Source organism: Coturnix japonica, chromosome 3 (genome assembly GCF_054131305.1).
Source record: "Coturnix japonica strain WE chromosome 3, WE-NBRP24, whole genome shotgun sequence".
NCBI lineage: Eukaryota > Metazoa > Chordata > Aves > Galliformes > Phasianidae > Coturnix > Coturnix japonica.
The window spans coordinates 3,026,071-3,052,500 of record NC_140665.1 but is presented as its reverse complement, the minus strand read 5'-3'; the positions used below and the strand labels follow the sequence as shown (position 1 = coordinate 3,052,500).

The 26,430-nt window shown below is 43.1% G+C and overlaps 1 protein-coding gene across 22 annotated transcripts in view; it reads right to left on the bottom strand.

Moving 5' to 3' along the window:
* EHBP1 (EH domain binding protein 1) overlaps positions 1–26,430 on the bottom strand; it is a 184,753-nt gene that overhangs the window by 23,947 nt on the left and 134,376 nt on the right. For 3 of the 22 annotated variants that reach the window (XM_015856563.3, XM_015856568.3, XM_032443928.2), the window contains 6 exons: positions 20,238–20,385; positions 13,360–13,476; positions 10,528–10,655; positions 7,875–8,016; positions 7,618–7,724; positions 4,864–4,987 (listed from right to left, as the gene is read on the bottom strand). In XM_015856563.3, the coding sequence (XP_015712049.2) occupies positions 4,864–4,987; positions 7,618–7,724; positions 7,875–8,016; positions 10,528–10,655; positions 13,360–13,476; positions 20,238–20,385 (766 nt within the window). Of the gene's footprint in view, positions 1–4,862; positions 4,988–7,617; positions 7,725–7,874; positions 8,017–10,527; positions 10,656–13,359; positions 13,477–20,237; positions 20,386–26,430 lie in introns of those variants that run through there. The other 19 variants (XM_015856564.3, XM_085542359.1, XM_015856567.3 and 16 more) reach the window with 13 other exon arrangements.

The window sequence follows — 26,430 nt, the reverse complement described above, 5'->3', positions numbered from 1 at the left end:
GACTCACCCTGAAAACAGCAAAAATTAGATAGCAGTCAAATACTGAGCTTATCTCTGCCTGCAAGATCTTCTGATACCGTGTTTAGCTAGTGTGGCTAATGAAGGAAAACAAACTTGCCAAAAATAAACCTGTGAGGACAACTTAGAACAATAGATTAAGCTACCTGCACTATTTCCCATGCAATTAAACTCTACAATTAGTATACGGTATGAAAAATACCAAAATGGTGATAGTATCGCTTATCTGGTTCTCTAGTGAAAGAAATTCACAGCCACCCCCATCACACACCGTACGTTAACTCTTCACACCATGGGTATGTACAGAAATATAAAATTAGATGCTTTTGAAGGACACTGAGCTCCCTCTGGTGAAGGCATAACAAGTTTATTAAGTAAGCACCACCTCTGGAAGTATAATCCCCTCTGGCTTCTTCCACGGAGTTTATTGGTTCAGTTTTCCTAACCATGAGCATCATTAGGGCAATGCAGTAATTAAGAGTTGTTAGAAAGTGAATTCTCAAACTGCAGATTAGAAAATTAAACTATTTCCTGATTACATATTAATGGAGCACAACAATAGCAGTTGCCATAAGCTTGGAAGGCAACCAAGGGATAAATCTGTGTACTTAATTACCATAAACAATGGCTGCATAGAAATGAAGTTTTATGCACATTCCCTTCTGTAATATGTCTGATATCAGTACACACTTGACAATTCTTGTTCAATTATCTCTATTATTTAATGCGCTGTGAACGGCTCTGTGTAAATAAAATTAACCACCCCAATTACTTTGAATTCATCTAGGGACAACGTAATAAAAAATGTGAAGAATTCTGTATGCCTATTAATCTAAAACATTACAGAAGCTTTCACCAGATTTTCTTGTCTATATTTATTTTGTCTACATTTATTTTAGTGCACTGTTAATTCAATTACATTTACCATCAGTGGTCAATCATCGGTAGCACAAGGTTTTTTTTTTAATTGCTATCACATTAATTCTAATACAGTGCCACAAAAGGGCTCACCCATTGGTAAAGAAGGGGATTCATATAGAAAATGTAAGTATGTTTCTACTTGAATTTGGAAGCTTGTAGTTAATAAAAAAAACAATTAAAAGCACTTCATACCCTATGGTCAGATAACAAAATACCCGATGACTGCTATTTTTTCCTTAAATCGTTGTTTTTGTAATTAGTGAATAAATAGTGACCCAAAAAGGAGAGCAAACTTTAGATCAGAGATTTGTAAACTCGGTTTCTTTGGTTTTTATTTTAATTGTGTTATGTGATAATTCTGCATTTTAATTGGCACTTAGCCATCAAGATGATAGGCACCTTAAAGACAATGACAGGAGAATTTGTAATGGAGAAAGACTCAGCCACAGACGTACAGACGGAACTATTTCGTCCATAACAGGTTAGGCACAACATGGCAAGTACATCCCAAAGAAAGGGAGATAATCCCACCCCTGTCATCATTTGATGTCAAGCCATTATAAGAGTGCAAGAAGGGAAATCAACACTATTAGATTATGTGATATTTATACTCGACCACACAACTCCCTTCTCCTACTTGAACCTCTGTGCTGTGCTCTCTGAACGCTTGCACCCACTGCATTACATATGGTGCATGCTGCAAAGCCCTCCTGCATGTGGAACTACCGCACGTCTCCAGGCTGTGACAGCAAACCTGCCATCAGCTTATTCTGCTGGGTTTGAGACACTGAAACACCGGCTGCCCTCACAGTTCTGCAATGCGCCAGCAAACTCCATTTCCCTGGAACAAGGTGAGATTACACTTTCATTTCCAGTGCAAAGACTGAGGTCTGAGGTACGGCACCAGCGACATAATATTACAGGATATTAATAAAAGTGTAACTATTCAGATTCAAATGGAAATCAGCAAGCCAGTAATTTTAATAACTTCTATTTTTTCACACATCTTAGGAAAGTGTTTCCAGTCAAATCAGGAGCAGCTGGCACTGGAAACTCAGAGCTCTGGCTGGATCTGAGCTTCCCGCCTGACTGATGGACTCTGAAAACAACAGCACCCCTTTGGCCATGAGCCAGAAACTTGGCTTCCCGGCCAAAAAGCTGTCTGCAGGCTGCAAAATGGCAGCACGCGTGGTGCAGAGGGGCTGGGCTCTCTTCCTGCAGCCCCGTTCCCATTGCATCTCTCTTTGCACAATCCTATACTGAAAACTGCGGAGGAAGGGACACATTTACACCAGGGTCTTGCCCTATGGGCAGGACCAGAGGTCAACTGCTGTAACTCATTTGTGGTTCTTGTCCTTTACAGTCTGTTTTGAACATCTTTGGGCTACCCATATGACCTCCTGGTTCCTAAAGCTTATGTTTGCAGAAGAAACAAGTACCAAATACTTTCCAGTACAGTGCTGAGAGCTGGCACCATTTCTCATTTCTTGTCCTTCTGGTAAGTACCAACACCTAAGGGAGTGTTTGCAAAACCCCAAGATCACCATCAACAACCCTTCAGGGCTGTTGTAGCTACCAGCCTGCAATTACTGTCTCTCCTAAAACATTATTTTGTAGATCCCTGGTGGTCTGTGGCAAGCTGGTTGGACATGTGGTGTTGACTCATTCTTTTTGCTCCTAGATTCTTCTTTCAGTATCAAGAAAAACAGCATATGCCCTTACAGAAGATGTTGGGACTGAGGCACAGGCTGCTTATCTGTCTATATTAGCAATACTTCCTAAAGAGAGGTAGGGAAGAAATGCCATCCTTACAGAGCCACTGATGAGGCACAGCCAACCCCCTGAAGCCAGTCCAGTAGGAAACAGACGAGGAAGGAGTGGAGACTGCAGGAAAGCCAGCCAGGTGAGGAGCTGAGGGAAGGGACCATGTTTGGGGCACAGAAACAGAGCTGACACAACAGCATTTTACAGGCACAGCAAAAAGATGTTCAGAGTTTTTTTTCCACAGCCAAGGCCATATCACATGGAAGTTACTGGGGCAGTTACTGCCACAGGGATGACAAACGGGACACTGATTGGCAGGAGAGGTGGTACACAAGACAGTCTCTCTGTTATGGTCCTTAGTTAGAAAAGTTTGAGAATCCTTGCTTTCAAGGCTGTAACTTAAGCAAGGTAAGAAACTCCACTCTTTATGCATTTCCTCCTAAACTGCGTATTTAAGCTAAGAAAAGAAACGGGATTTTTATCAAGGACTTGTCAAATCAGTTAAGTTAAATCCCCAGAAAATGATCAAGAACATAAAACTAACTTTTCTATTATGGCTGAACTGCAAGGCCCCTCGTTGGTATTCCTATTACAGCCCATACAGCTACACTGTACATCTTGTTCTAGCTGTGTTCCATTTTATGCAGAAGACTTAAGCACTTAGTCATCTCGGCGCACCTGACATGAGGAACACAGCAATATTTGTCCTACTTCAAAGCACAAGAAATACAAAACCAGAAGAAACATAAGAAATTCCTCTCAAGATGAAGTAAGCAGCATAGATTAATCACTCTCATGATATGAGATGTTAAAAACCCCCCAGGTATAATAAGCTGACAACTCCACACTTATCTAGAGGCAGCGCTCAGACTTCATCCAAGACTTGCAAAATGCCATGGCAGATCTTTTGTGTAGAATGCATGTTTCACCCTTTGTCACTCGACAAAATACAAAGAAAGTACAGGATAATACGTACAATTTTTCTTGAGTATCTAAAGGTTATGTAATGCAGTTGAAAAAATACTTCAAAAGCTTGTAACAGGTAAAAGCTCTACTAAACAAGCACTGATCCAGGAGAGAAACTCTGAGATACTTTTTTTTTTTCCGCAGAATGCTGTTGAAGAGTCAAACCACCTGTGCACACAGCAAAGTAAATACATTGAAAAAAACCACCCGGATATTTGGACATGTGGGACAAACTGATTTCAGAATACCAAACTTTAAATAAAGTCTGTTTGCCTGTATTTCAAAACACACCACTGGATTAAAATTCACTTTAAAACCTGTTCTTCTAATTCAAGGTGGGCTTCACCCGTATGAACTTCACACACACACAATGTTTTCAAAGACAATTTAACCACATGGTAATTTGCACCACTTGACTTTTTTCCCCAAGGGACAGGAAGAACGCTTTTTGCACCCACAGTATAACCTATTGCTGAAATATCAAAGCATCGTTTGTTTCAACCCAATGCTGTTAAACCTCTCCACCTCTGATGGACACCAGTGCTCCACATCCATGCAACGTGCATCGCAGAAGTCACAACCAGCACGCTTTTAACAAAAACTCGCCCATATGCTTTAATCCTTTCAACTGCACCTACAACACCAAGCATTACAGACTGTTTAAGACCTGCTCTCCTGAAGATAAATAAATAAATAAAGTAATTGTGGAGTATCAGTAACCAGATAGTATTCTCAAATTTCAGTCATCTAGTCAATGGAGCCTTCCCCCATGTACTGTGCTCTGTTTCATGCAGTACATGGCTTTAGCTGGCCAAATCTTTTTTTTTTCCCACTGAATCAGTAGAACAGTGAAGATCTTACTTTTTTTTTTTTACTTTTTTTTTTTTCTTTTTCTTTTTTTTTTTTTTTAAGCAGTGGCATATCAATGAGACACAGATGTGTATTCCAACTCTGCATGGATGAGCACACTGTTCAATAGTGCTGGCTCACACGGTATCAGGGCAAGTTATCACTTCCCATGAAGGCACTCTTATCACCAGGGCCCAGAGAGGTGGCTGCAAATCGCAGCCTTTTTATTTTCAAGGCAGTTTTGCTGAACATTCAGGCTTCAAAGATTCACACTTCCAAAACTCTATAAGAGTTTGTGAACGCTCAATTTGCCAAAACTGTTTACAGTGTAATTGGGCACCGTACCTGTGTCCATGAGATAGCGAAGGCGCTTCTCCACCAGCGCGGCACGGGTGTCAATTTGCTTTTGCTCATTCTCTAGTGCTGCCAATTCTCCTACAACATACTGACTGGTGTCTTTGAACCCTTTCTGTTAAAGAGAACAAACAAGAAGAAAAAACATCACTTGTAAGTTGCATTTTTCCTTTCCACAAACACTTAGTAAGGCACTTACCTAAACAACCAAATATCACGCTTGCTACCAAAAAGCTAATGCTCATATTTTGCAAACTTCACAATTTTGCCAAATGTCCTTATTTATAACCCAGTTTTTTCCTGCAGAGAACACTTGATTCTGCAGTTTTTAACTACCTGGCTGACTTTTTGAAATTCATACAATTTATGCCTATGTACATAAAAGCAGCTGTAACGAAGCGCTGTGAAAGGAAACGTAATCCAGATTACTATTTAATGTACCATTTCATTTCTTACTCAGTTTTAAAACCCTAACTTTAGGAGCTAGAAGAACTAGCACAAGAGTCTCTAACAATTAAAACACGGGTTTTTGAGATTAAAAACAGACCTGAGACAAGCTCCCTGCCTTGTTTTAGCTCCTCTGGGTCAACTGTAATGATGCCTCTCACCAGACGAGGCTGTAATGCCTCTCTGGGTTTCCTCTACCGCAAGCAATTGCCTGGCTACACAGTGATCTGGAAAAGTACTGTTAATTACTGTGACTGATTCTTATCCTGGGCAGCAGTGACAAGGTACAGGCTCTCAGGTGCTCAGGGACTGACCTGATCTGCCCTGCTGGCACCCTAGTAGGTAAATCAGGCTGAGCGCTCTTCTTTCCTGAGCAAGGCATGGAAACGGCAACGAGTCAAACTCACCCCTTGTGCCCCATCAGGTCTTGTCATCACCCCACAGACAACCACGTGCTTTCCTAAATACTTCCAACAAAAAGCCACAAAGCGCTTTGGCTCTCTCGCCAGGAGCTGGACAACAGTCCTTCCAAACCTGAGAGTTATTCTCATGGGTCTCTACTCTTACCACCCAGCTGCACCAAGTTATTACAGGGTATACACAGTGGTGAAATGCCATTCCTGAAGCATGTTTTTTTTGCGGGACATTAGGAAGAAAACATGTCTCCTTTCAAGTGAGCCTGTCCACTTCCTTGCAGTCCTTGGAGTTGGTTTCAGATGGAGAAGAAATGGCAAAAGAACCTTGTGTTCCATCTGTACCCAAGAGAGGATGCAACTAAAATCACTGTCCCTTGGGAAGTGAAAAAATTGTTTGTTTGTTTGTTTTTTCCTGTGATGTTGTTCCCTAATGGAGGCTCGCTTGTCGCTGCGGATGGGCCACAGATACTTTCACTAAATACCGCCAGTTGTTTTTCTGTAAACATTTCTAAAATGGTGCGTTCAGCTCCATATCCAAGTGATAGGTATAACAACAGTAACGCTGGCCTCTTATCATTTCAAATAAAGACGTACTCAAAGTGAGGGCTGGAAGAACAGCTGAATTTCCAGCGCCGGTAATGACCACTGATGTTTGAAATTTGGAGTGCGTGAATTTAAGAGTGCTGTGCTCCCAGTAAGTTGGTCCTTCTCCTCCTACACAACAGCCAATGCTATCAGTTCCTTTGGAAACACTTTTCCATCTGACATACAGCCAGAGAAACAACACCAAAACTACTGGAGAGCGGACCCTGAAGGAAAAAAAATCAGTCCTCAGCAAAGCTGAGTTGATGTGCAACATATTGCCTTTCATCAACTACAATTAATTGAAAATAGTATGAAAACTTCCCTAATGTCAGCACGCATAATTGTTAACAATTGTTATTAGAAGATGAAAAGAAATGCTGTGTCAGGCTGAAATATCCCTAGAGTTCCTGTGTATCATCTGCATATGTAATGCGGACTTACTGTGCCAGAGCTTTTCAACTCTGCAAAAGTCTAACTCTGCTAAAAAGAGCTGTCAGGTTAGTGAGAAGTTGGATGTTTCAGGGTAGGAGCGGCAGCGGTATGAAATCTCTCCTCGGCTCCAGACTGCTCCAGCAAAAATGACACAGGTATTGAGGTGAACTGGGGAGAGGACAGAGCGACCACCATCAAAAGCTGCCTTGTGTTTTCAGACAAAAAAAAAATAAGGGTAAAACTTGTTCTTCCTGCTTCTGTCCCACAGCTGTCCATCAAAACCAGCTTTCTCCCTGCGGTCTATCAAATATTTCCCTCACAAATCAATTTTACACATGATCAGCCCATACCCCTACTGAGCTGAACCTCCCCGTTAATTAAGTGAAGAAATTACCATATATATTATATTAATGCAAACATCATTCAGCTAGTAATTCACGGCTGATCTGGATAATGGAAAGGTTGAACACCCATTAACCCAAGCCAACAAAATGGGTTGGCTGAGAAATTCTAGCAGGTCTCATGTGACTCTTCCCTCTAACTGCAGCTCTGCGGTATCTGCTATTGTAATAATTAAAATCCTCCCGGTAGATCAATACTGGAATCTCTTTATGGGAAGTGCCCTGATGGAAATGTCTCAAGGAAGCTGGGGCTGTGGAACTCTGAAAAATTCATTTTTTTTATCTGACAATTATCACCACACTGCAGACTAATTCAACAGTGCACCCCTCTCACTCTGCTTTGAATGCACTGGAGATTGACATCTAAAAAAACCTAACATCTCATTTTAACAAATAAAGGCACTATTTCCACATACAGTTTAGAATTATCAGCAATCATGAAACCAGACAAAAAATTAATATACATTAAGCACTTCATCTTCTGATGGCTTCCTCTGAGTCTCAGTTATCGCAGCCTTCTCCTCATTTCCTCTCTTTGTATCTTCCTGTATTGATCTCTGCCTTTTCATCTCTTGAAAAAAGGGGAAAGACATGTAAAATTATTATAAAGCTTGATATTTATGTATTGAAACGGGGACTTACATTATCAGGTTTTAATATATTTATTGTTAAATATTATTAAATCATAAGATGGGAAAACACGCTTTATATTTTCTCCTACCTGGTCTGCTCTCCACATACTGACTGAAAGACTGGAGCTGAGTTTTTCTGACGGTGGAGTCCTTGCTGAACACAACAGGATTTCTAAAGCGTTCTGCTGCTTTTTGTAATCGCTCAGCACGATGCTCCTCTGTTCCATTCTGCTAGGAAAACAAGGCACACAACAGTTTCTTTTGTTTACAAACGAAGAGACACTAACTCGAAAGGTATGTTTCGCTGGGGGACACAACGCAGGTTGTGCAGAGAGGATTTCCCAACTCAGACCACAGTTTTGTACAGGACGAAAGTATCAGCTGCAGGGAGTAAAGGAAAAGAAAAAGAAAGAAAGGGGGAAAAAAAACCACAACAAAAACAGGAGAGGAGTGCCTAACTTGCCATTTTTTTGCGGAGCCTGCGGTGGCAACGATTGGTTTTGGCTCTTTGGGCCCCCTCCTGCCGCAGTGGCGGAGCCGTGCCGCAGCCCGGAGCCGTGCCATGCCATGTCGCCAGCCAGGAAGGAATTGTCTGCTTCCTACAGTCCCCCAGCCTTGTACGACAAGAAGAACTAGTTTCTAATTTTATGCCCATTGAGATAAACCACTAATGCTGGATGAAGGCTAAAAGGTAGGATTATAATACTACCCCACTGAACTGCATTTCATCAGCTATAACTTTCCAAAGCCAGATTTGTAAGTAAGCCCTTTACAGCTAAGGAAACTACAATTATCTTTTTCCAGGGCTCCCTATGTTAATACTGGTAACAAATTCAAATGGTTCTGTCAACGTGAAATATCCCAGAAGACTGAACCACCACAGTGTGTGGAAGCTGCAGATACCGAGGTGCTGTGTACCAAACAAATATTTCATTTTATACCTAATCTTTTATTATTTTTATTAAGTGTTTTGAAAGTAAATAGGGAAAGGCTAAGATGCATGACTAATAGCTAAGCCTGCTGAATGCTGAAACTGGTTATCAAAAGCTACCAAGACTTTGCCCTTCCTCTGCATTGAGACAATCGGTAATGAGGGAGTTCTCCAATGGCCTATTCTCTAGCCTCAAGGAGGCCGGGGATACACAATCCTCCAGGGAAGGTAACAATTTATCCTTTTCCACAAACACAGAATGCCTCATTTATAAACGTGTAAACTGCATTTTATTAAAAAACAAATCCGACTCAACGCCAAGAGCTCCCCGAGAACAGATGGACACCATATATTCCTTATAAAGCCGCTTTCAAACTCTTCCTTCAAGACAAAACTGTTAAGTCGCACCTTTTGTGGGAGCACCTTAAAAACACGGCTCGTCACAAGGAGCCATTAAGAAAAGAGAAACCCCTTTTTCATCAGCGAGGTGGTGCTGCATTCCCCTAATGGAGGCAGCCCTGGCCTCGTTTGCGGAATTAAGCTTAAAAGTATTGCTCCTACTGGACGGAGGGCTCGTCAGCTGCACCAGGCGGGCGGTTATGATGCTGGGTAAACAGAATGTGGTTTCCTGCTAGCAGCACAATAACAAGCCAACGGCCTCAACTCGGGTCTTTACCAAAATAAACAAACACGACTAATTTTTTAGGCCTGGCAACATGCTAAAATATCGGTGTGATTAGCCAGTAAATCCCATTTTAAGAAACCTTTTTATGACTACAGACTTCTGCCACTTTACAAATGTATTCCTCTAAGCCCACTAATTCAGTTAGCCTTTTCAATCCATTGTATTATTCTTGGGCCAGCTTCATTTTGCATTAAATCCACTGCAGAAAGCTAAATTGAACGCAAAAATCAGACTTGATCCAGGCTTCCTTTTGTTCAAAGATAGAGACTGAAAGTCCTCTGCTGCTGCCACACACTTTCATCACCAATTTATAGGAACCGACAGTGTAAGGGAAAAGCAATGAAAGTCATTGTTTTGGGACTTCAAAGCATCTCTGTATCTGGGGAAGGAAATCCTTTCAGTCAGCAGCGCTTTCCCCACAGACTGCAGGTGGGTGAAAAGTTATACCCAACTGGAAGTGCCCCAGAGCCATAGGGATATTCATGACATACAGGGACTGCTTTTTTAAAACAAAAAAAAAATAATGCTAAGAACGCAAGGGGGATAATTAAGAAAATGAAACGGAAAATTGAGTGGTGCGTGCTATTTGCTGAAGGGTTGAACGTTTAGAATGGGCAACACAACCGCAAGCACCACAGACTGGTTTCTTTTTTTCCTAAGGAGAGCTCGTTGTCAAGTACTCAAGTATGTATGGCTTTAAAACAGAACGCAGCTTAGTTTTGATGCAGGAAAAAAGAGAGGGCCAGGCTGTGAAGGGAATCAAAGCGCCATGCCCAGGGCTGCTCCCAAAGCCCGGATGCTGAGCAAAGCATGCAGGGTGCAGCCCGCACTGTGCTCCTTGTCCAAGTAGCAGCCCCAGCACTGCCAACTTGGAGGTGAAGTTTCTGCCTGCCGCTGTTACACCAATTACAAGCATTGAGATGCAAAAAGAGATGAAAATGTGTTGCTTAACCAACTGAAAAAAATAAAAGAGCCCTGGCACATTGCAACCTATGCAAGTGCCATGCCACAAAGATTCTCTGCATTTCTTGCCATGAAGGATTTGGTAAGAAATGGTTTCATCACGAGGTACAAACAGAAATCGAAACACACAGGTACTGAGACAAAAGCATGAATCAAAACTTACCTTAACGTCTTGCTCTGAGCTATCAGTGACAGCTTTCTGAGCAGTGCTGGAGAGTGAATTTGCCACCTGTGGCTGAGTTTCTGAGGTCTTCTTCAGCTTCAAATCCACCAACTTACTGTTTTGTTCTGCTAAATATGCAAATACCACATACAACAGAGTGAGAATCATTTAAATGCAGAGACGGCACAACAATGTACCAATTTAAAAGGTAGATTTCATTCACTTAACTACAATTTCCAACTAAATAGTAGAAACTAGAAGGATTATTATTATTATTGTTATTATTTGCAATTCAGATCAGTGCAGATTTGTGTAATGCATAATTACACTCAGATATCTCCTTTTTTTTCCTTTCTTTTTCAAAAAACATACATAAAAACGGAGCTCATCTAAGCAAGTGCACACAGCCTGAAGAGAGTAGGTGAGAAACACAGAAACCAGACGATGTTTAGGCCCAGTTACTCCCAACCCATCCCTGCTTATGATTTGGTATTAAAACACACTTAAAGAGCCATTTATTTTCAGATGACATATAACAATTTATCACATGCCATAAGTACTGATAACCCCCCAAGTTTATGAACTACTCATTCATCCTAAGGCTCCTTGGCACAGCTTCTAAACGTTACAATTGCAGTATCAAAAGAGCCAGCTTTCTAGTAATATTTTACAGTGATTTATAGAACACGTTGAGGCCAGGAATGCTGTAAAACACATCAGAACTGCATTAAAGGGACAGATTCAAAAGCTGCTGGACCCCACAGAACTTTCCCATCGGTTTTAGGAACTCAAATCAGAGCCCAAATAAGTGACAGCTGCAAATTTTACTTCCAAATAATGCTCAATCTGACCGTGCAAATGTGCAGCACACTTACACACACTGTGCTTTCCTACAGATCTTTCCCTGCTCGCTGGTGAGGGAACTGGGGCCATGAGTGTTTTGCCTTCATAGGTTTGATTCACGTTAGCCCAAGTATTTTTGGCATGCTAGAACCCAAATGATGCTTGCCTGCCTGCAGCAGCAGTGGGCTGGGTTGGGTGATGACAAAGGATAGTTTCCCTTTCCTCTGGCACACCCAGCCAGGGTGCCCTTAATTGAGGCTCACAAGTAAGTACACGCACATTCTCATGGGTTTATACATAAACATCATGTAATAACTATGATAGAAGAGGTTCACATTTTATCAGATATATTCAGAGCGGTGTATGGTAGCAGCGCTGACACACACAGACAGATGCAATATTTAAAACCAACAACCTGCAGTCAAAAAACACAACAACACACACACAAACTTTTCTTGAGATAGACAGGAAGGACTAAGATCCAGCAGGGGACAAATTAATTAACACAGCCAACAATGACCCCAAATGTGAAATGTCCCTTACAGTTCTGTCTCTAGCTGCTCCCAGGGGATTTGGCCTTCGTTAGAACTTGGTATGAATTGGCAGAATTCCACCAAAATCTGTGTGCGCTGATTTCTATCACAGCACCAGGCTGCCTTTTGTATTGCTGATCACCTTCTTCCTTACTCGTTTGAACAATGACGCTTGCCCATCTGGCTAATGTGCAGACGGACCTGCAAAACCATGTCTCAGCTTTCTCTCCATAATGTCTTTCTATGGTGGAAAGGAAGGTTTGTGTAGCATTTTGGATTCCCGAGAAGGTGTTTCTAAGGAAGTAAAGGCTCAAAGAAATAAGTGTGGGCAAGTCCCTGGGGCTATGTGACAGGAATATTCATTCACCTATTTTCTATCTCTCCTAAAATGAACCAGAATTTACTGGAAAATTATTTGATAGGATGCTACTCTAAATCTGCTGAAGTAAAATGTTGGGAGCACTGAATATATGTTCTTACTATGTCTTAGGATATCCACAAATTAAAAAATAGAAGACAGGACTTACATCCTCCACACTCAAGAGAAGACCAGCTTGCTAATGCAACTGAAGGGAATGACTATGATGTATACGCATCATTGCTGATGTAATTTACAAAGAGCAAACACTAAATGAAGTGTTTTGATTGAATATGCCATGGGTTACATGCTTGGGTCCAGCTGGTATGGGCTGAACCAAGTCAGTGGCTGCTGGAAGAAGCTCACCCTTCCACTCCCTGGCTCCTGATGCTGCCCAGTGCTTGCCAAAGCTCAAAGGAGCTGGTGGTGGGCTGAGAGTCAGACCACACTGCAAAGAGCCCCTCAGCATTCTCTGGGGCCACTGGTAGCCAGCAGATGTACAGAGCACAAAACCCCTTCCTTGTACAACTCTGACATGTTTATCATCTGTGGAGGAGAAACCTCAGCTCAATTTTTGCTGGTTTACAAGTTAAGAAGGTGGAAACACCACTACAGTGATTTACTCTTATTGGACCAGCACTCCACATGATGGATAATAAGCACCTCTACCAGAGCACGAATGATTTCAAAATGTGTTATTAAAAGCAGTATTGCTTCAACTTAAAAATTAAATAGGAGTAATTCTGTTCCAATCTGTAGGTGTCCCCAACAGCTGGTCTTCTGAAAGCATCTGGAAGGGTATCAGGTCTACACAGAGATACATTAGCTCCCGTTTCACAGATCTAGCCTGAAGCTCTTTCCCCATCAAAAGGGAGGAGATGTTTAAATGTGACATTACTGGAAATAATAATTTTGTTGCCTATTACAAATTTCAGCCAAACATGAATGCAAAATATCCAAGGAAAACAAACATTAGGGTTTGAAAGACATGAAAAGGCACAAAGAAATAAAGTTATGACAGAGAAGCAGCACATCACTACTTATGACGACAGAGTGTTAGTCATGCAAAATACACAGAATAGCCATTATTTAAATTACCCGTTGAATCAAGGTCATTTTCTAGGTTAGTAAGCTCATCTCCACCTCCAGTAACAGAGCATTCAGGAACCTCCTCGTTAGTATCTATCTCAATATTATCCTCATCCTCATCCTCATCTGTAGGAACACACAGCATTAAGGTTAGTACTGTCTTATGTTCATGCGCCACAACGCTAAAATAATGAACACTTTAGAGAACAAGCTGCATTATGACAAAAATGCAAATCATTAAGTAAGTGAGGAAGATGATTTCACCCAGTCCACTCATGAGTTTATCTTTATACCAATGCAATCCGATACACACACAGGGAACTCTGCTGGAAGCTCCTGCCACAATAAAAGCAGAGCCTGGCCTCAGCAGCGGCTGCTCACTGTGCTGAGTGTCAGTGTGACTCTAAAAAGCATGTGCTCTTCCTTACAGCTTGAGTCATAATGATTTTTCCTGGGCTCCCAGCTCTCTGTAACACAAAGTGGGATACAGGTGCTGATCCCGGCATATGGCAGCTTTGAACAGGTCTGGCCAGCAGCAGGAACTGGGAGCTCCAGTCTCTCCAGAAAGGCAGCAGCTACCAGCACTAGACTCCCAGCTCAGAGGAACTTGCTGCTCCTCGTCTGGCACCACACAGCACAGAGAGGTGGTGCCTGCACCCTGCTTATGTCTGTGTCTGCCACCACCTCTGATGGGAGCAGGAACATCCCCTTTCCCCCCCCAAGATGTGATGCTTAGCAAGCAGGGGTGCAGCAGGAGCACCCTCACACATTGCTGCCTTGCTGCGGTGCTCTGAATCAGGAGTGTTTGCGAGCAACGTACCCTTTAAATACAATAATAATTACACTTGATATTTTTATGGCATCCCTCCGCTGGGTTTCTCAGAGTGGCTCATGAATATTACTTGTAAATTAGCCCCATAATGTTTTATGAAGTAGCTAATTATTATAATTACAATTATGATGATGATGTAGGTAAATTATGGCGCAGAAAGAGTAAGTAAACTGAGGAAGATCAAATAGCAAGTGTTGAATTGTGAAGCAGATCCCAGGAATAATCCTGACTCACATGTTCAATACAGACATACAATGAAATTAAACAAGATCCATAAAAGCTAGAACAGTATTTTCAAAGCCTGTAGCTGTATTGTATTTACTCACTTTCAAGTCCCATATCGTGTGCTATCTACACTTGTTCAGACTTATATGAACATTTTTTTCCTATGCATGTATGCACGCATATAAAAGCGATGAAAAAGAGAAGGCTGAAACATGCCAGAAGAAAGAATATGTATAGAGCAGCTGCAGGAGCTTTAAAGCATTGCACAACAGGGAAAAACGCTGATTGTAATTACAGACCACTGATACGTTCTGACATCATCGAAACAAAAAGGATCCCAAATGTTGTACCAAGGTGCCACAATCCTGAATAACAGAGGTCTGGGGTTGGTGCTGATGGCTCTTCTCAGCCAAACCAGTACCTGGGACCAGGTAGTTCTTCAGCTGGACAAAAACACTCCCTGGTCTCTGCAGTATTTCTCCTGCTCCCATTTACATTAACACAGTGGGCTCTGTGATCTGAGGGAGGCAGCTGCATGAAGCAGAGGGGCACAGTGGATCCATCATCACATTGATAGAGGGTTGGGGTAAAGAGCAAATGGAAGATAAAGGGAAGAACAATAACACAGGGGCAGCAGTGGTTCTAAGGTAACACTGCCTCAAAGTGCATCAGCATCTTTTTCTCACCAGGAAACACAACCTGAAGTCCCTCGTGATGGTGCTGGAAAATCCAATAGCACTCTGGCCAAGGTGCTCTTTGCTGGGCTAAGAGCAGCCAAAGGGCACAGACCATTGGAAAGGGTGGCAGAGAAAAGGAGAGGGACATTGCAGTGGCACCTCGAGGCTGGATGCCTTCTAAAGCACTGCAGAGAGCCAGCGAGCAAGGTCAGCTCACAACGAGCAGGCAACCCAACAGGGTGCTGGACGTGTCAGAACAGCCTCAGCTGACAACTGCTGGTTACTGAATGCCTATATTAGATTATATAACCTTTTTTTTTTTTTTTTTTTTTTTTTTTTTTTTTTTTTTTTTTTTAAATTTATTACAGCAAGATGAAATCAGAGGCACTGCCTTTGACACCACAATTTTAGGTAACAGAAGAGAAGGGAACGTTCAGGACACTAGTGGCAGACGATGACCTGACCTAGTATTCAATTTAAGGTTGGCAGGTTGACTGAGTATCTCTACCGGAACACTGTATAAGGAACTGCCAATTAAGAACATTCTTTTCAAGGAATCTCAGAAGTTTTCAAATACCTTTCAAAATGGACAAAGTTTCTTGGTTTTACTCTTTGTTCTTTCTTTTTTTCCCCTCCAGGTCCCATGTTCTTCAAGTGCGTTAAAGAAGTAAATGTGTTTGGGAAGCACGTTACAACAAGAGTTTGCAATTATAAATGTTAAAAGAAACAACACAACAAAGAGATACTGGACATTTTCAAAGGAGAGAGCGACTCACTAATGTGAAAAACTTCAAGCACCTGGTCTAGAAGAAGGGCACGGAATTAGAAGAGTGAAGGAATTGCTTCCTTGAAAAATAAGTCAGTAGAGATCCTACAACAAACCTTTACCAAGCTGAGAAGAAATGAAAAAAAAAAAGAACTAAAGATAAGCAATTAAGTCAATGACTAAACAGCACCGACCATTATCTACAGAGCGTGGAATGTGACGACTGACACACAGTAAACTAAGAATATTTTGGAACCATATGGAAAAGCCAGAAGAGCAGAGGTAAAAACATCAATGTGTGAAGGAATAGCAACAGGCAAAATGAAGCATCTGTGGGAAAAGTGCCTGTAAGTTTCCTCTGCTGCTGCAACAGCAGTACTTGCTGTTAGGGAAGAAGATACCTCCAGCCTCCATCATCTCTGGGAAATCTTTCAAGCTTGTAGAATTCAGATATTTAATTTCTTTACTTTCAAGTGCAAAGTTCACTTAAGGCTGTGGGACGTGACAGGAGCATCTGAACAGCAACAAAGGAAGAAAGGTGGGGAATGGAAGAAAGGCAGAGGTGAAATACTGCTTCAAGTGTACAAGAAATCAGATGCTGGAACAAGAAAAAACAGTGGGAACTGACAACGGATAGAAATGCTGCCTGTTACAAATATTAACCTGAGGAATTAACTCTGGTTTATGAGTTGGAGACCAAGTACGGTGCAAGACTGAGCTGCCACGTACACTCCCTTCAAATTGCTGCCTCAGAAATAGCATCTCTGATGCACCTTAAAAACTTTCAGTATCTAAGTGCAATGCAACACCAGCTGGCTCACGTGGTGAGTCTTGGAACTGCAGTCCACTCTCCCAGTTCTTAATTCCATTTGAAAACAAAAAAACTCTTTTTTTTTGCCTCACTACATACTCGGATGCTTCTTTTTCTCTCTTCTGTTTCTGACCTTCTATCGTCTCTCTCCTTTTCCATTTTTCTGTCCATCTTCTTCTCCTCTCCCAGTTTGCCTCTTTTGGTTGTTTTTTTGGGCTGCCTCTTCCACTGGCCACCTGGGACACCAGGCCTTCCTCACTCACACATCATTGCAAAGGAAGGCTGGGGACAGGCTGTGAGGAGAAAACACTGCCCCAACCCCAAGGGGGAGATGGGCGTCCTGCTGCGCACAGTCAGTACCTAGATGAGATGCCAATTCCTTTGCCCCACCGCTGCTGGGAGGAGGGAGGATATTTGGATCCCTATCTCGGCATTGTCCCTGGCCCCATCTCAAGGCATCTGCTTATCAGCCGGAAGCTAGCAGGACACGTAATACATCTGAAGGTGCCACCCCACACCCTCTGGCAGTTGGCAGAAAGAAGTATTTTGTCTCACGTGCCAAATAACCTACTGAAAACAACTGGATTTCACAGCAAAGGATGCTGCTTATCCAGCAAAGTTTGCACTTGCCACGGGCATCTCATTTTTGCAGACCACAATTATAAAAAGCCTTTAAACTGAGAACGTAGCACCAGTCCCAAAACAGAACACTCTCAATAAACACACAGAAACAGTGCTCAGAATTTCACCACCACCAGTCAGCAAGAAGTTAGCCTTTAAAACCTCCAAAATCCCAAAGCTGAAATACTTTCTTTTTTTCTTTCTGGAAGAAATGAATTAAGAGAGAGGAAAAATGATGTGCTGCGTTCCCTTTCTGTAAATTAAGTGTAGCAATCAATGCAAAAGAAGAGATTAATGAAACATAATGGACAAGAGAGCTTGGAAGACATATTACTATAAGCTTGTCATGGGTACTGTACAGGGAATACAGGAAGAAGCGGAGAAAAAGAACTGCTACGTGTGGATGCAATTAGGAGTAGTATTCAGAATCCAGTCACAAAAAGGAGATGATGTCTATTAAATCCTCATTTTTGTTGGAAATCAAATAATGAAAAAGACTAAAACCAGAAGCAGTTATAATTTATCTGGTTTATAAAGCGCTGATGCCGTTTCCCAGCACTGCTCAATCGCAGAAGAATTAATTTCTGGCATAAAGGATGCGGTGTGGCACCTGGAATTACCAACAGAGTGGCAGAAGCATGCAGAAGATGCACTGTCTCCTCCTTTAATAACACTGGAACTCTCCAAGTGCTTATGCAATCCACACATAAATATACCAAATCTGTGCCCTGTTCCTGCAGCTGGCTGGGAGTACATAAACTCTGGTCAGCATACAGCAGCCCCAACTGTACGGCCTGCTGCACTGCATATCACCTAGCAAAGATGGGCAATGTGCTGCCCAAACAGGTTTGCATAACATCTGGAAATGCCTTGCAGCTGTACCTGGGCGCTGCAGGAAGCAGAACTTGTGTTTGCCTGCATGCAGCTGCACAGATGTACCCCAGAGGGATGGAACCTCGCTCCAAAATCAGGCGTATACTCTGGGACATCAGGATGAGGTAGAGGGTATCCTTCAGGATTGAATCCAGCAAGATCTCCTGATAACAAAATGCAAGGTTACTTAAGAAATATTACAGTGCAGGTATTAGAGAAATGAGAGAAACCCACAGCAGAGATCAAATCCCTGTGAAGCCAATGATGTCACAAGTTTGTTCAAGGTTTTTGTTAACCTGGATAAAGAACTCGAACCCTAGACAACATAGACAGAGAAAATGCCCTTGTTTGAACAGGAGATGACTGCTTCCAGGCCGTTTGCATGAGGGCTAATGGCACTATTTATCATCTTCACAAAAGAAGAGCAAAAGCTTCAGGAGAGCAAAAATTCAGAGGAAAATACGAACAGGGAAGGCTACCTCCTAGAAAGATGCATACCAGGATATTACCTGGCAACACTTCAAGTGAGCTACTGCAACAAAGCAGGGCAACTACCACCCAGCTGAGCTCTTGGGCTGTGTGCATAAAGTGTCCCTTACCAGGACGGGAAGGATGGCAGGAGCAGATGTGTAACTGCATGATAAAAAAGGACCAAGTAACTGAATGGTAGAGGTTGTGCAGCTCCGTCCCTGCAGGTGTTCAAGACCAGTTTGGATGTGGAACTTGATGATCCTTGAGGTCCCTTCCAACACAAGCCATTCTATGATTCTGTGATGGGGAGTTGGAAATAGAGAAGAGCGATGAAGAAGATCATAGCCTACGTAATGCCCAGGGGCTGTGCCATCTTGCTACCACAGCCTGTGCAGCTCAGTGGGCAACTCTGTGCTGTCACTGCTCACTGCTGGGTTTGGCCCACTTGGCTGAATTTTCCCAATAAACTGGTTGAAACTGGGAAAATCCTGCAATGGAAACAACTACTCATATCCCTTCTCTTCTTCTCCTTTTCAGTAGGTTGCAGTTTGTTTCAGATGTGAGCAAACTTTGAGAAGGCCTTTTTCTTGGTTCATAACTAAGTCCTACTTCCTCCTCATCAAGAATTTAATTTCTTTACTTATCACTAAAAGGAATTATGTTGGCAAGCTTGATTTATGGGGCAAAGGGAAGAGAACTGAAGACAGTCAACAGTGCTTTTCTCTTTGGTATTAAATGGAACAGAAGAGAAGGATTTAGAGTGCCATATGAATATATTCAAATATATAGATGCAGATAAAACATCTGAAAAATTTTTGTTGTTGAACCTACATGCATTGTAAAAGTGAAGCCAGATTTTCCTGACACCTTGGCTTACAATTGCATGTGAGTGTGAGAAACACAATTTCCCCTTAGAACATGTAGGAAACACTAAAAGAACAAGAAGCTTGTCCTGAAACATGTGTTCAGTACCCATTTGAGTTTGAGTGACACTACATTACTCCAGCTCGTAGCACTGGCAGGTATCTGAATTTTAATGACATTTCAAAGTCAGTTTAATAACATTATATCAATATTACAACTCAAAACCTGTAAAGGTAAGTGGTATGTCAAAAGACTGCCATTTAACATCAAAAGGTTGTTGCCCCCACCTCCCATGGACCTCCTTTAAAATTTTCCTTCAGAACAGTCGTTGGAACACATCTGATACAAAATGAAGTCTCTTTAAATACTTCTCATGTCATTTTCCCCAAATAATATGTCTACGCTCCTACAAAAGCTACATACTGAAGAGATGTTAAGCACTAATCATGGGATGCTACCAAAATTATAGGCAATGGCACATCTGTATATATGGGCCAAAGTGAGCTACATGTTCACAGAACACCTTCGCTTCCATTCACATACCTGCTTTTCTTTTAATTGCTGGGAATTTAATGACACAACCCTGATCCAGGTCACATATCTGCGGCCACACTATTTGATATGTGCACCTGATGAACAACAATTACCTACACAAGGATTCAAAGCATGAACAAAAGTGACACCCAAAAAGGTCTTCTCTGGCTTCTAGGTTGCCATGGGGATAAGATACAAAGTTCCTTAGCTCACCTCCAGATGCCTTTGACCTTTCTTTCAACTTTTCTGCAGCCATTTCAGTGTAGCTGGGAAGTTCTGACATCTTCACTCCAGATCGAGCTTCTGCTATTAGCTGACGAGCTCGCTCTCTCAGCTGCCGACGTCGCTCTTCATCTTGCTGCTAAGATATATTGAACAGTTGCCTAGTCAGTAATTGACAGAAATGCAATTTCATTCTCAATCTGATCATCATGATAGTAACTGGTTTACAGCATGGTGCTTGGCCCACATTATAAATAGGATGCTCAGTATCAGTTGGGTGTCACACCACATTTTTTAAAGACTGCTATGAATCAGATTTTTTTAAAGCGCTCCTCAAATTATGACTGCAATAGAGACCTAATTATTGACAAGCTAAAGAATTTACAAACTACGCTCCAGAAAAAGACTGACAAAAATTCTCAGCAACTTTTGTCTCAACGCAATGACTACACAGCATCTCGCTGTGGCTACAGAAATGGCTTTGCTGAATTGAACTGCTTGAGTAGCGTTCTCTCATTGCATGGACAGGAGAAGCCAGATGTTGCTCTTGGTCAGCCCCTCCACCAACCTCACCTCCCACATCTGCAGTGTGGAGAGGGATCTGACCCTTAGACTTAAATGGATAAACCTGTTTAACAAAATAAACAAATGACAATGAATGAAAGAACAACAGATGCCAGAGTGGAAACCATTTTGCCTCATGTTAAAACACACCATTGCTGGGACTTCTGGCCAGTAATAAAGAAAAGACCCCACGGGAATCATTCCAGGCAGCGCTGCTCTCCCAAAGCACTCAACTATTGTAGAAGCACTGCAACATTTCAGTTATACAAACAGGCCAAGTTTGAAAGCACACTATGTTGGAAAAGATTCATCCACTAATGGAAAAAGTACCAACAGGAGGATGTGTTTAAGTAAGCCTATCTCCATCTTCAATACAGGCATTTTTCAAGGTTTGGCTGGGAAAAGCCCAAAAGGACCGTTCCCATTCCCTTGGCTCCCAGCGGAATGTGCCCATAAGTGTGTGGCCAATAGGAGGGTACAGGTCTTGCAGTGCCAGCTCAATGGGATGGCTTAAATGCCAATTTTGGATGGCTAGCCCGGCAGGCTGCCCACCGGCATCCCACACCTGCTAAGGGCTTCTGCTAAGTACTATTTAGTTGAAGCAATCGTTAATAAAACAAGCGCAAAATACTAATTAGGTACATTTTACCCATTTCCATGTAAATTGTTTGTTTGTAGCTATTTACTCATCATTGTTCTCGGCACAATAGAAGAAATGCAAATGAATGAATCAGAATGCAGCCCTAATGGGACTTTCTGTTTATAACCATTAGCCCAGAGGTGTGCTGTAATTCAATCCTCAAGCAGCAAGATTTAGCCTCATTAACAGCTTGCATGGGCAGGTTACAACTCATAAAACCCTACGGTAAACAAAGCGTATGGACACAGCACAATATCTCGAGCCTGAGTGACAGAGCTCCGGTTCCCCATCAGATGGCCGTCATTTACTTTCCTCCCCGTGTCCTTCCCCCGGCAGACGCTGCTGCGCGGCCCTGCAGCGCCATGCGCGCCGCATTGTTTGCTTTCCCAGCCCGCAAGGCGCAGAGCAACAGTTCCACCAGCGACTTGTTTGGGAGGGGACACAGCCGGAAAGCTCCCCCTGCTCCTGTGCCTCTGACAGATCCGTCTGATGCCGTTTCCAGCAAGCCTGATGCCTGACACAGCACCCGCTCCGAGTCCAACACGTGCTATTCGCTAATATTAATTACATTTAATTTGACGTGGAATAAAACTGCTCAATCTAATACGATGTGCCGTTCCTGGTATGAATGAACCCGTGGGTTCCCGGTGGTTCCGTGGCCCCATCCCCATGTCCAGGCGCTTTGAGGCAGGGCCTCTTTCTGCACTGAGCTGCCTCCCGAATTACGGCGTGGTCATTAGCATCCTGGGGATCGCTCGCAAACACAGATTACCGCGCCTTGTGTTGGTGCTGATTAAGCCAATCATCACCAGCGGATAAGAGAAACCCAGCACATTTATGGCTTCAATTCAGCCCGTGTATCTGAACTGCCGGTTAGTGAGCTTGGCTCTGGGAAGGAAGAGTGGCGTTTAAAGCAGAAAAAGTAGGTAAACCACAGTAGCTCAGGCTGGAGTTGCAGGGCAATTACTAAAAAGCAAATTGCTAATTGCCCACCCCTGATTTTGTGCAGGAAATTGCTGGGGAGAGGCTCGAGCAGGGAATTCTGCCACCTGAAAAAAACCACCAAGGGGACGGAGGAGTTAAAAGCCCTCGGAGAGAAGCTCTGCACCAGCAAAGGGAGCTGAGCTGCAAACATGCACGCAGCAGTTGTTCCCATCCCATCCCTCCCCATTCCATCCCAGCCACGCCAAACGGACACACAAGTTCACCCGGTCCCTCCCCGCCAATTACTTTGCAGTGGTCTGAAAACCGGCCAGGCGGATGCACAGCAAGGCAAACTTCACCATTTAAGGACAAACTCCTCAAGAATAAGTAATGTAATTCCTTGTTTCCCTCCTAGAAAAATGTGTTGGTATGCAATTTTTGTATTTCACAGTTCAGTGCCATCTCGGCAAGCTTTCTTCCACTGCTTCAATGGTGCTACTTTTAATTTTATCCTCCTTAGTCCTAGTAATTAAAGTGATCAGCAGTGGCATCCCAGCGGCTTTGACACAGCCACAACCCCCTAGCAGCCTTCTGCTTTTAAAGGGGATGGGAAGAGAAAAGGCTGGAGCTTCATTTCCCCAGCACAAGAAAACCGAGCTCCTCCAATCCCCAACTTTATCCAATTGTTCTTTCGGCAGCCTTTGGATCTTAAGAAGCGCCTCGGCCCGGCTGCCGTTAGGGGGTCCCTTTTGTACTCGCCACGGACGCCGGCGCTGACACTGCTTGGGTCAGAAGCGACGCCCCGGGTTGGGAAGGTGAATTCCAACCCAAAACGCTGCTGGATGGGGGCTGCGAGGGGGGGGAACCCACCCTGAAAGCATCGGCCCTGAAAGGACCAAGAATCCCGCAATCTCAAAACCACCCCAACAAACCATCACTGACCACAACCTCTGCCACAGGCTCCCACGGGCCGGGAGGATCCAACCTGAGCTTGCACCAGCAGCCTGATGGTGTATTAACCCCTCCCCACCAGAAAAAATCCCATGTGCTGTGCTTATTTGGCATTTAAAGGGGAAAATCTTCAACGTGCCCACAGACAGGGGGTTAGGCTCAGCAATACGCCCTGCACCAAAACCACAGCAGCACCATGGCAGATGGGACAGGGGTCCAAAATCACAGCGCTCTGCCCTGACACTGAAGAGGAAGAACTGCCCGACACCTTTCATCAGCAGGCAGGAAGGATGGCTCTGCTATTAGCCATTCAGAGGGAAAAAGGCTTCTGTGCTTGTCCAGAGGCAAGGATTACCAAAATGCACCTATTCAGTTCATACGAAAGACAGAATAAAAATAGCAAAAAAATAAAATAAAATCACATGAGCTTTAAAGGTTTGGACAGGCTGGGTTTTACCGCGACCTTCACCGGCTCTTGTTTGAGTAAATAGGATTTGGGATGAAACACTAAAACTGTTTAGCTGCTCTTTTCAAACCATTGCAAACTTTTCTCATGTTAGTTCATAATATAACCAGACATGCTTGTAAATGGCCACACCTGCTCATTTCTCTGGGGATGGCCTGATCTCTGCCTCTCCTAACAAAGAAAGGACAGGGGGGGAAAAAATCAGCCTTTCTTGTTGCAAAACAGAGTGGAAAGTCAAAATCTTTCTCAAGTTTGTCCCATCTGGTCAGATTAAATCTTTGAGCACCCTGAGGACCACATTTCTGTTTGGTCTCTGCTGCTGTTTCAGAACAGCTCCAAATGCACAGGTAGTGAGCAAAATGCACACAGCACAAACCAAAACCAAACCACGCTGTGTCTGTACCTCAGTGTTTGTGGGATTGCAGGGAGAGCTGAAGGAAAGCTACCAGCATCCTGGGCATTTCCTGCGCAGGCACCAACAGCCAGCTGCCATGAAAACATTCGCCTCAAACACTTAATATTGCAAAAAGTGTTAAATCACTCGTCATTGAGAAGGAGCTCATAGCCTGTGCTGCTGGGCAGTAATGAGATGAGATGGAATGAAAACAGGAGTAGCCAGAAGTCCCACAACAAAAGAATCACCAATAATGCTGCTTTAGGAAAAAAAGGAAGTAAAAATCCAAATCCTTGTAGCAAAACAGGGCTGTGTGTATGCACAGAGTGGGGCTGTGTGTACACCATGTGGAAAACAACTCCCTCAGCCAGAAGTTGCTTTTAAAGAAACGTTAGCTATGTAGATATTGCTTTCTTACCATCGCCTGTTTTGTTCCACAAAACATACAGCTCCCTTGGTACGGTATTTCTGGTGTCAAGAGTGCTGGCTCCAGACAAGCAACTCATTGATAATTTAATTCCTTGTGCCATTGTGAAGTGGGTAAATCCTTAGTTCACCAAAAGAAATATATATATATATATATGTGTGTGTGTGTGTGTGTGTGTGTGTGTGTGGAAAAAAAATAATAAAAGAGTGGCTGACTCAGTAAGTGTCACCTTGTGCCGCATCCAAGGCCTCTTGCTGGCTGTCTGGCTGCTCTTTTGTAGGCAACAAGGAGCTGAACGCTCTCTGGCTCCTTAGATCTGGCCCAACAAATGCACTGCCAGTCATGCACATGGATCCAGCTTAAAACCCAGGGTGCGCCTAAAAGAAGCTAGTCAAACTGGCACCTACTCATGCAGAAGGAGATAGATTTGTCATGACAGGCTGATTATTCAATGTAAAGAAACAGTTTAGCTTTTCTAATCTGGTACAAATACATCTTTCTCAGAGAAAAAAGTAAAAGGTCTAACAGTTCAAGAATTTAAAGTAAAGAAACCAACAAAAAATTGTAACGTCAAAGCGAACCATAGGTATTTGTGCTGGCGCATTCTGCAAAACAGCCCTGCAGTTCTATTCAGATAAATAAGATTTAACCCATTTAACCCCTTCAGAGCCGCGCAGCCCTGCCGCGACCGAGGCGTTTCCATCCCAGCCTGCAGGTTGCTGCTCTGTAATTAAGGCCAACGAGCACTGCCGCCCGTTACGCCCATCACCGTCACTGCCAACGCCGGTGGCGTCACCCAAAAAGTGGGGCCGGGACCGCCCTGCGGCTGTGCACACAGGGTTGGGGTCACTGGGCTGGCGGCGGTGTTTCGGTGCCTTCCAACGTGTTGGTTCCGGGCAGAGGGAAAGAAGCTGCTTACTCATTGCAGGAGTCGACATTTGCAAGGCTCCACTTAAGGGATTTTCTCTTGTGTAAACTTGACTTTATGATTTCAAATAAACAAACAAATAAATAAATGAAATGAAGTCAGGTTATGAAATAAAGCGCTCAGTGAGTGAAGTGATGCACGGGGCAGGAGCAGCGGGGGCTGCCCTCGGTGCGGGGAGGGCACAAGGCTGCGGGGCGAGCAGCGAGCACAGCGCCCACCTCCCCACCTCCCCCCATCCTATTCCTATTTTCCTGGTTCCTTCTTTTTTCTTCTCCTTTTTATTTTTTATTTTTTATTTTTTGAAAATGTCCTGCAAACTGCTGGCAGTTTGTTTTTAATGGAAAATACCAATCGCCTAGGATCTATACCTAGCCTTTTGCCAATAATGAGAAAACTTCACCTTCTGTCCCCAGCAATTCTTAGGAAATCTTTTGCTGTTATTCCTACAAATCCAATTACAGATTGTTGAGTAGCTAGTGGAGTAAGCTTATTGAGGAGTGTCACATCACTAAGTCGTGCGTATGTGTTTCAGTTTGTAATGTGGTCTGAGCTGCTGTAGAGGTGTCAACTTAAAATGCAAGTAAGTAGCAGAACAGGGCTAATCCCAGGCACTACTCCCCTGCAGCCAAATTGTAGCGCAATGAATGACAGTGGAAATGCAAAGATGCCACTGTGCTTATCACACACAGCCAGATGGTGGACCTGGATCAATGCACACATGCCACGATCAATGCATTTGATAAAGAATTAAGAAGAAAACTGTACATGTTATCAAAGAACTTGTACATGGCATAATTATGATTCTGCATGTGCTTACTGATGATATTGGAGACTCAGAGGCAGGTGATAATGAAACTGATAGGAAGAAATAGCTTAAAGGCTACAGCATA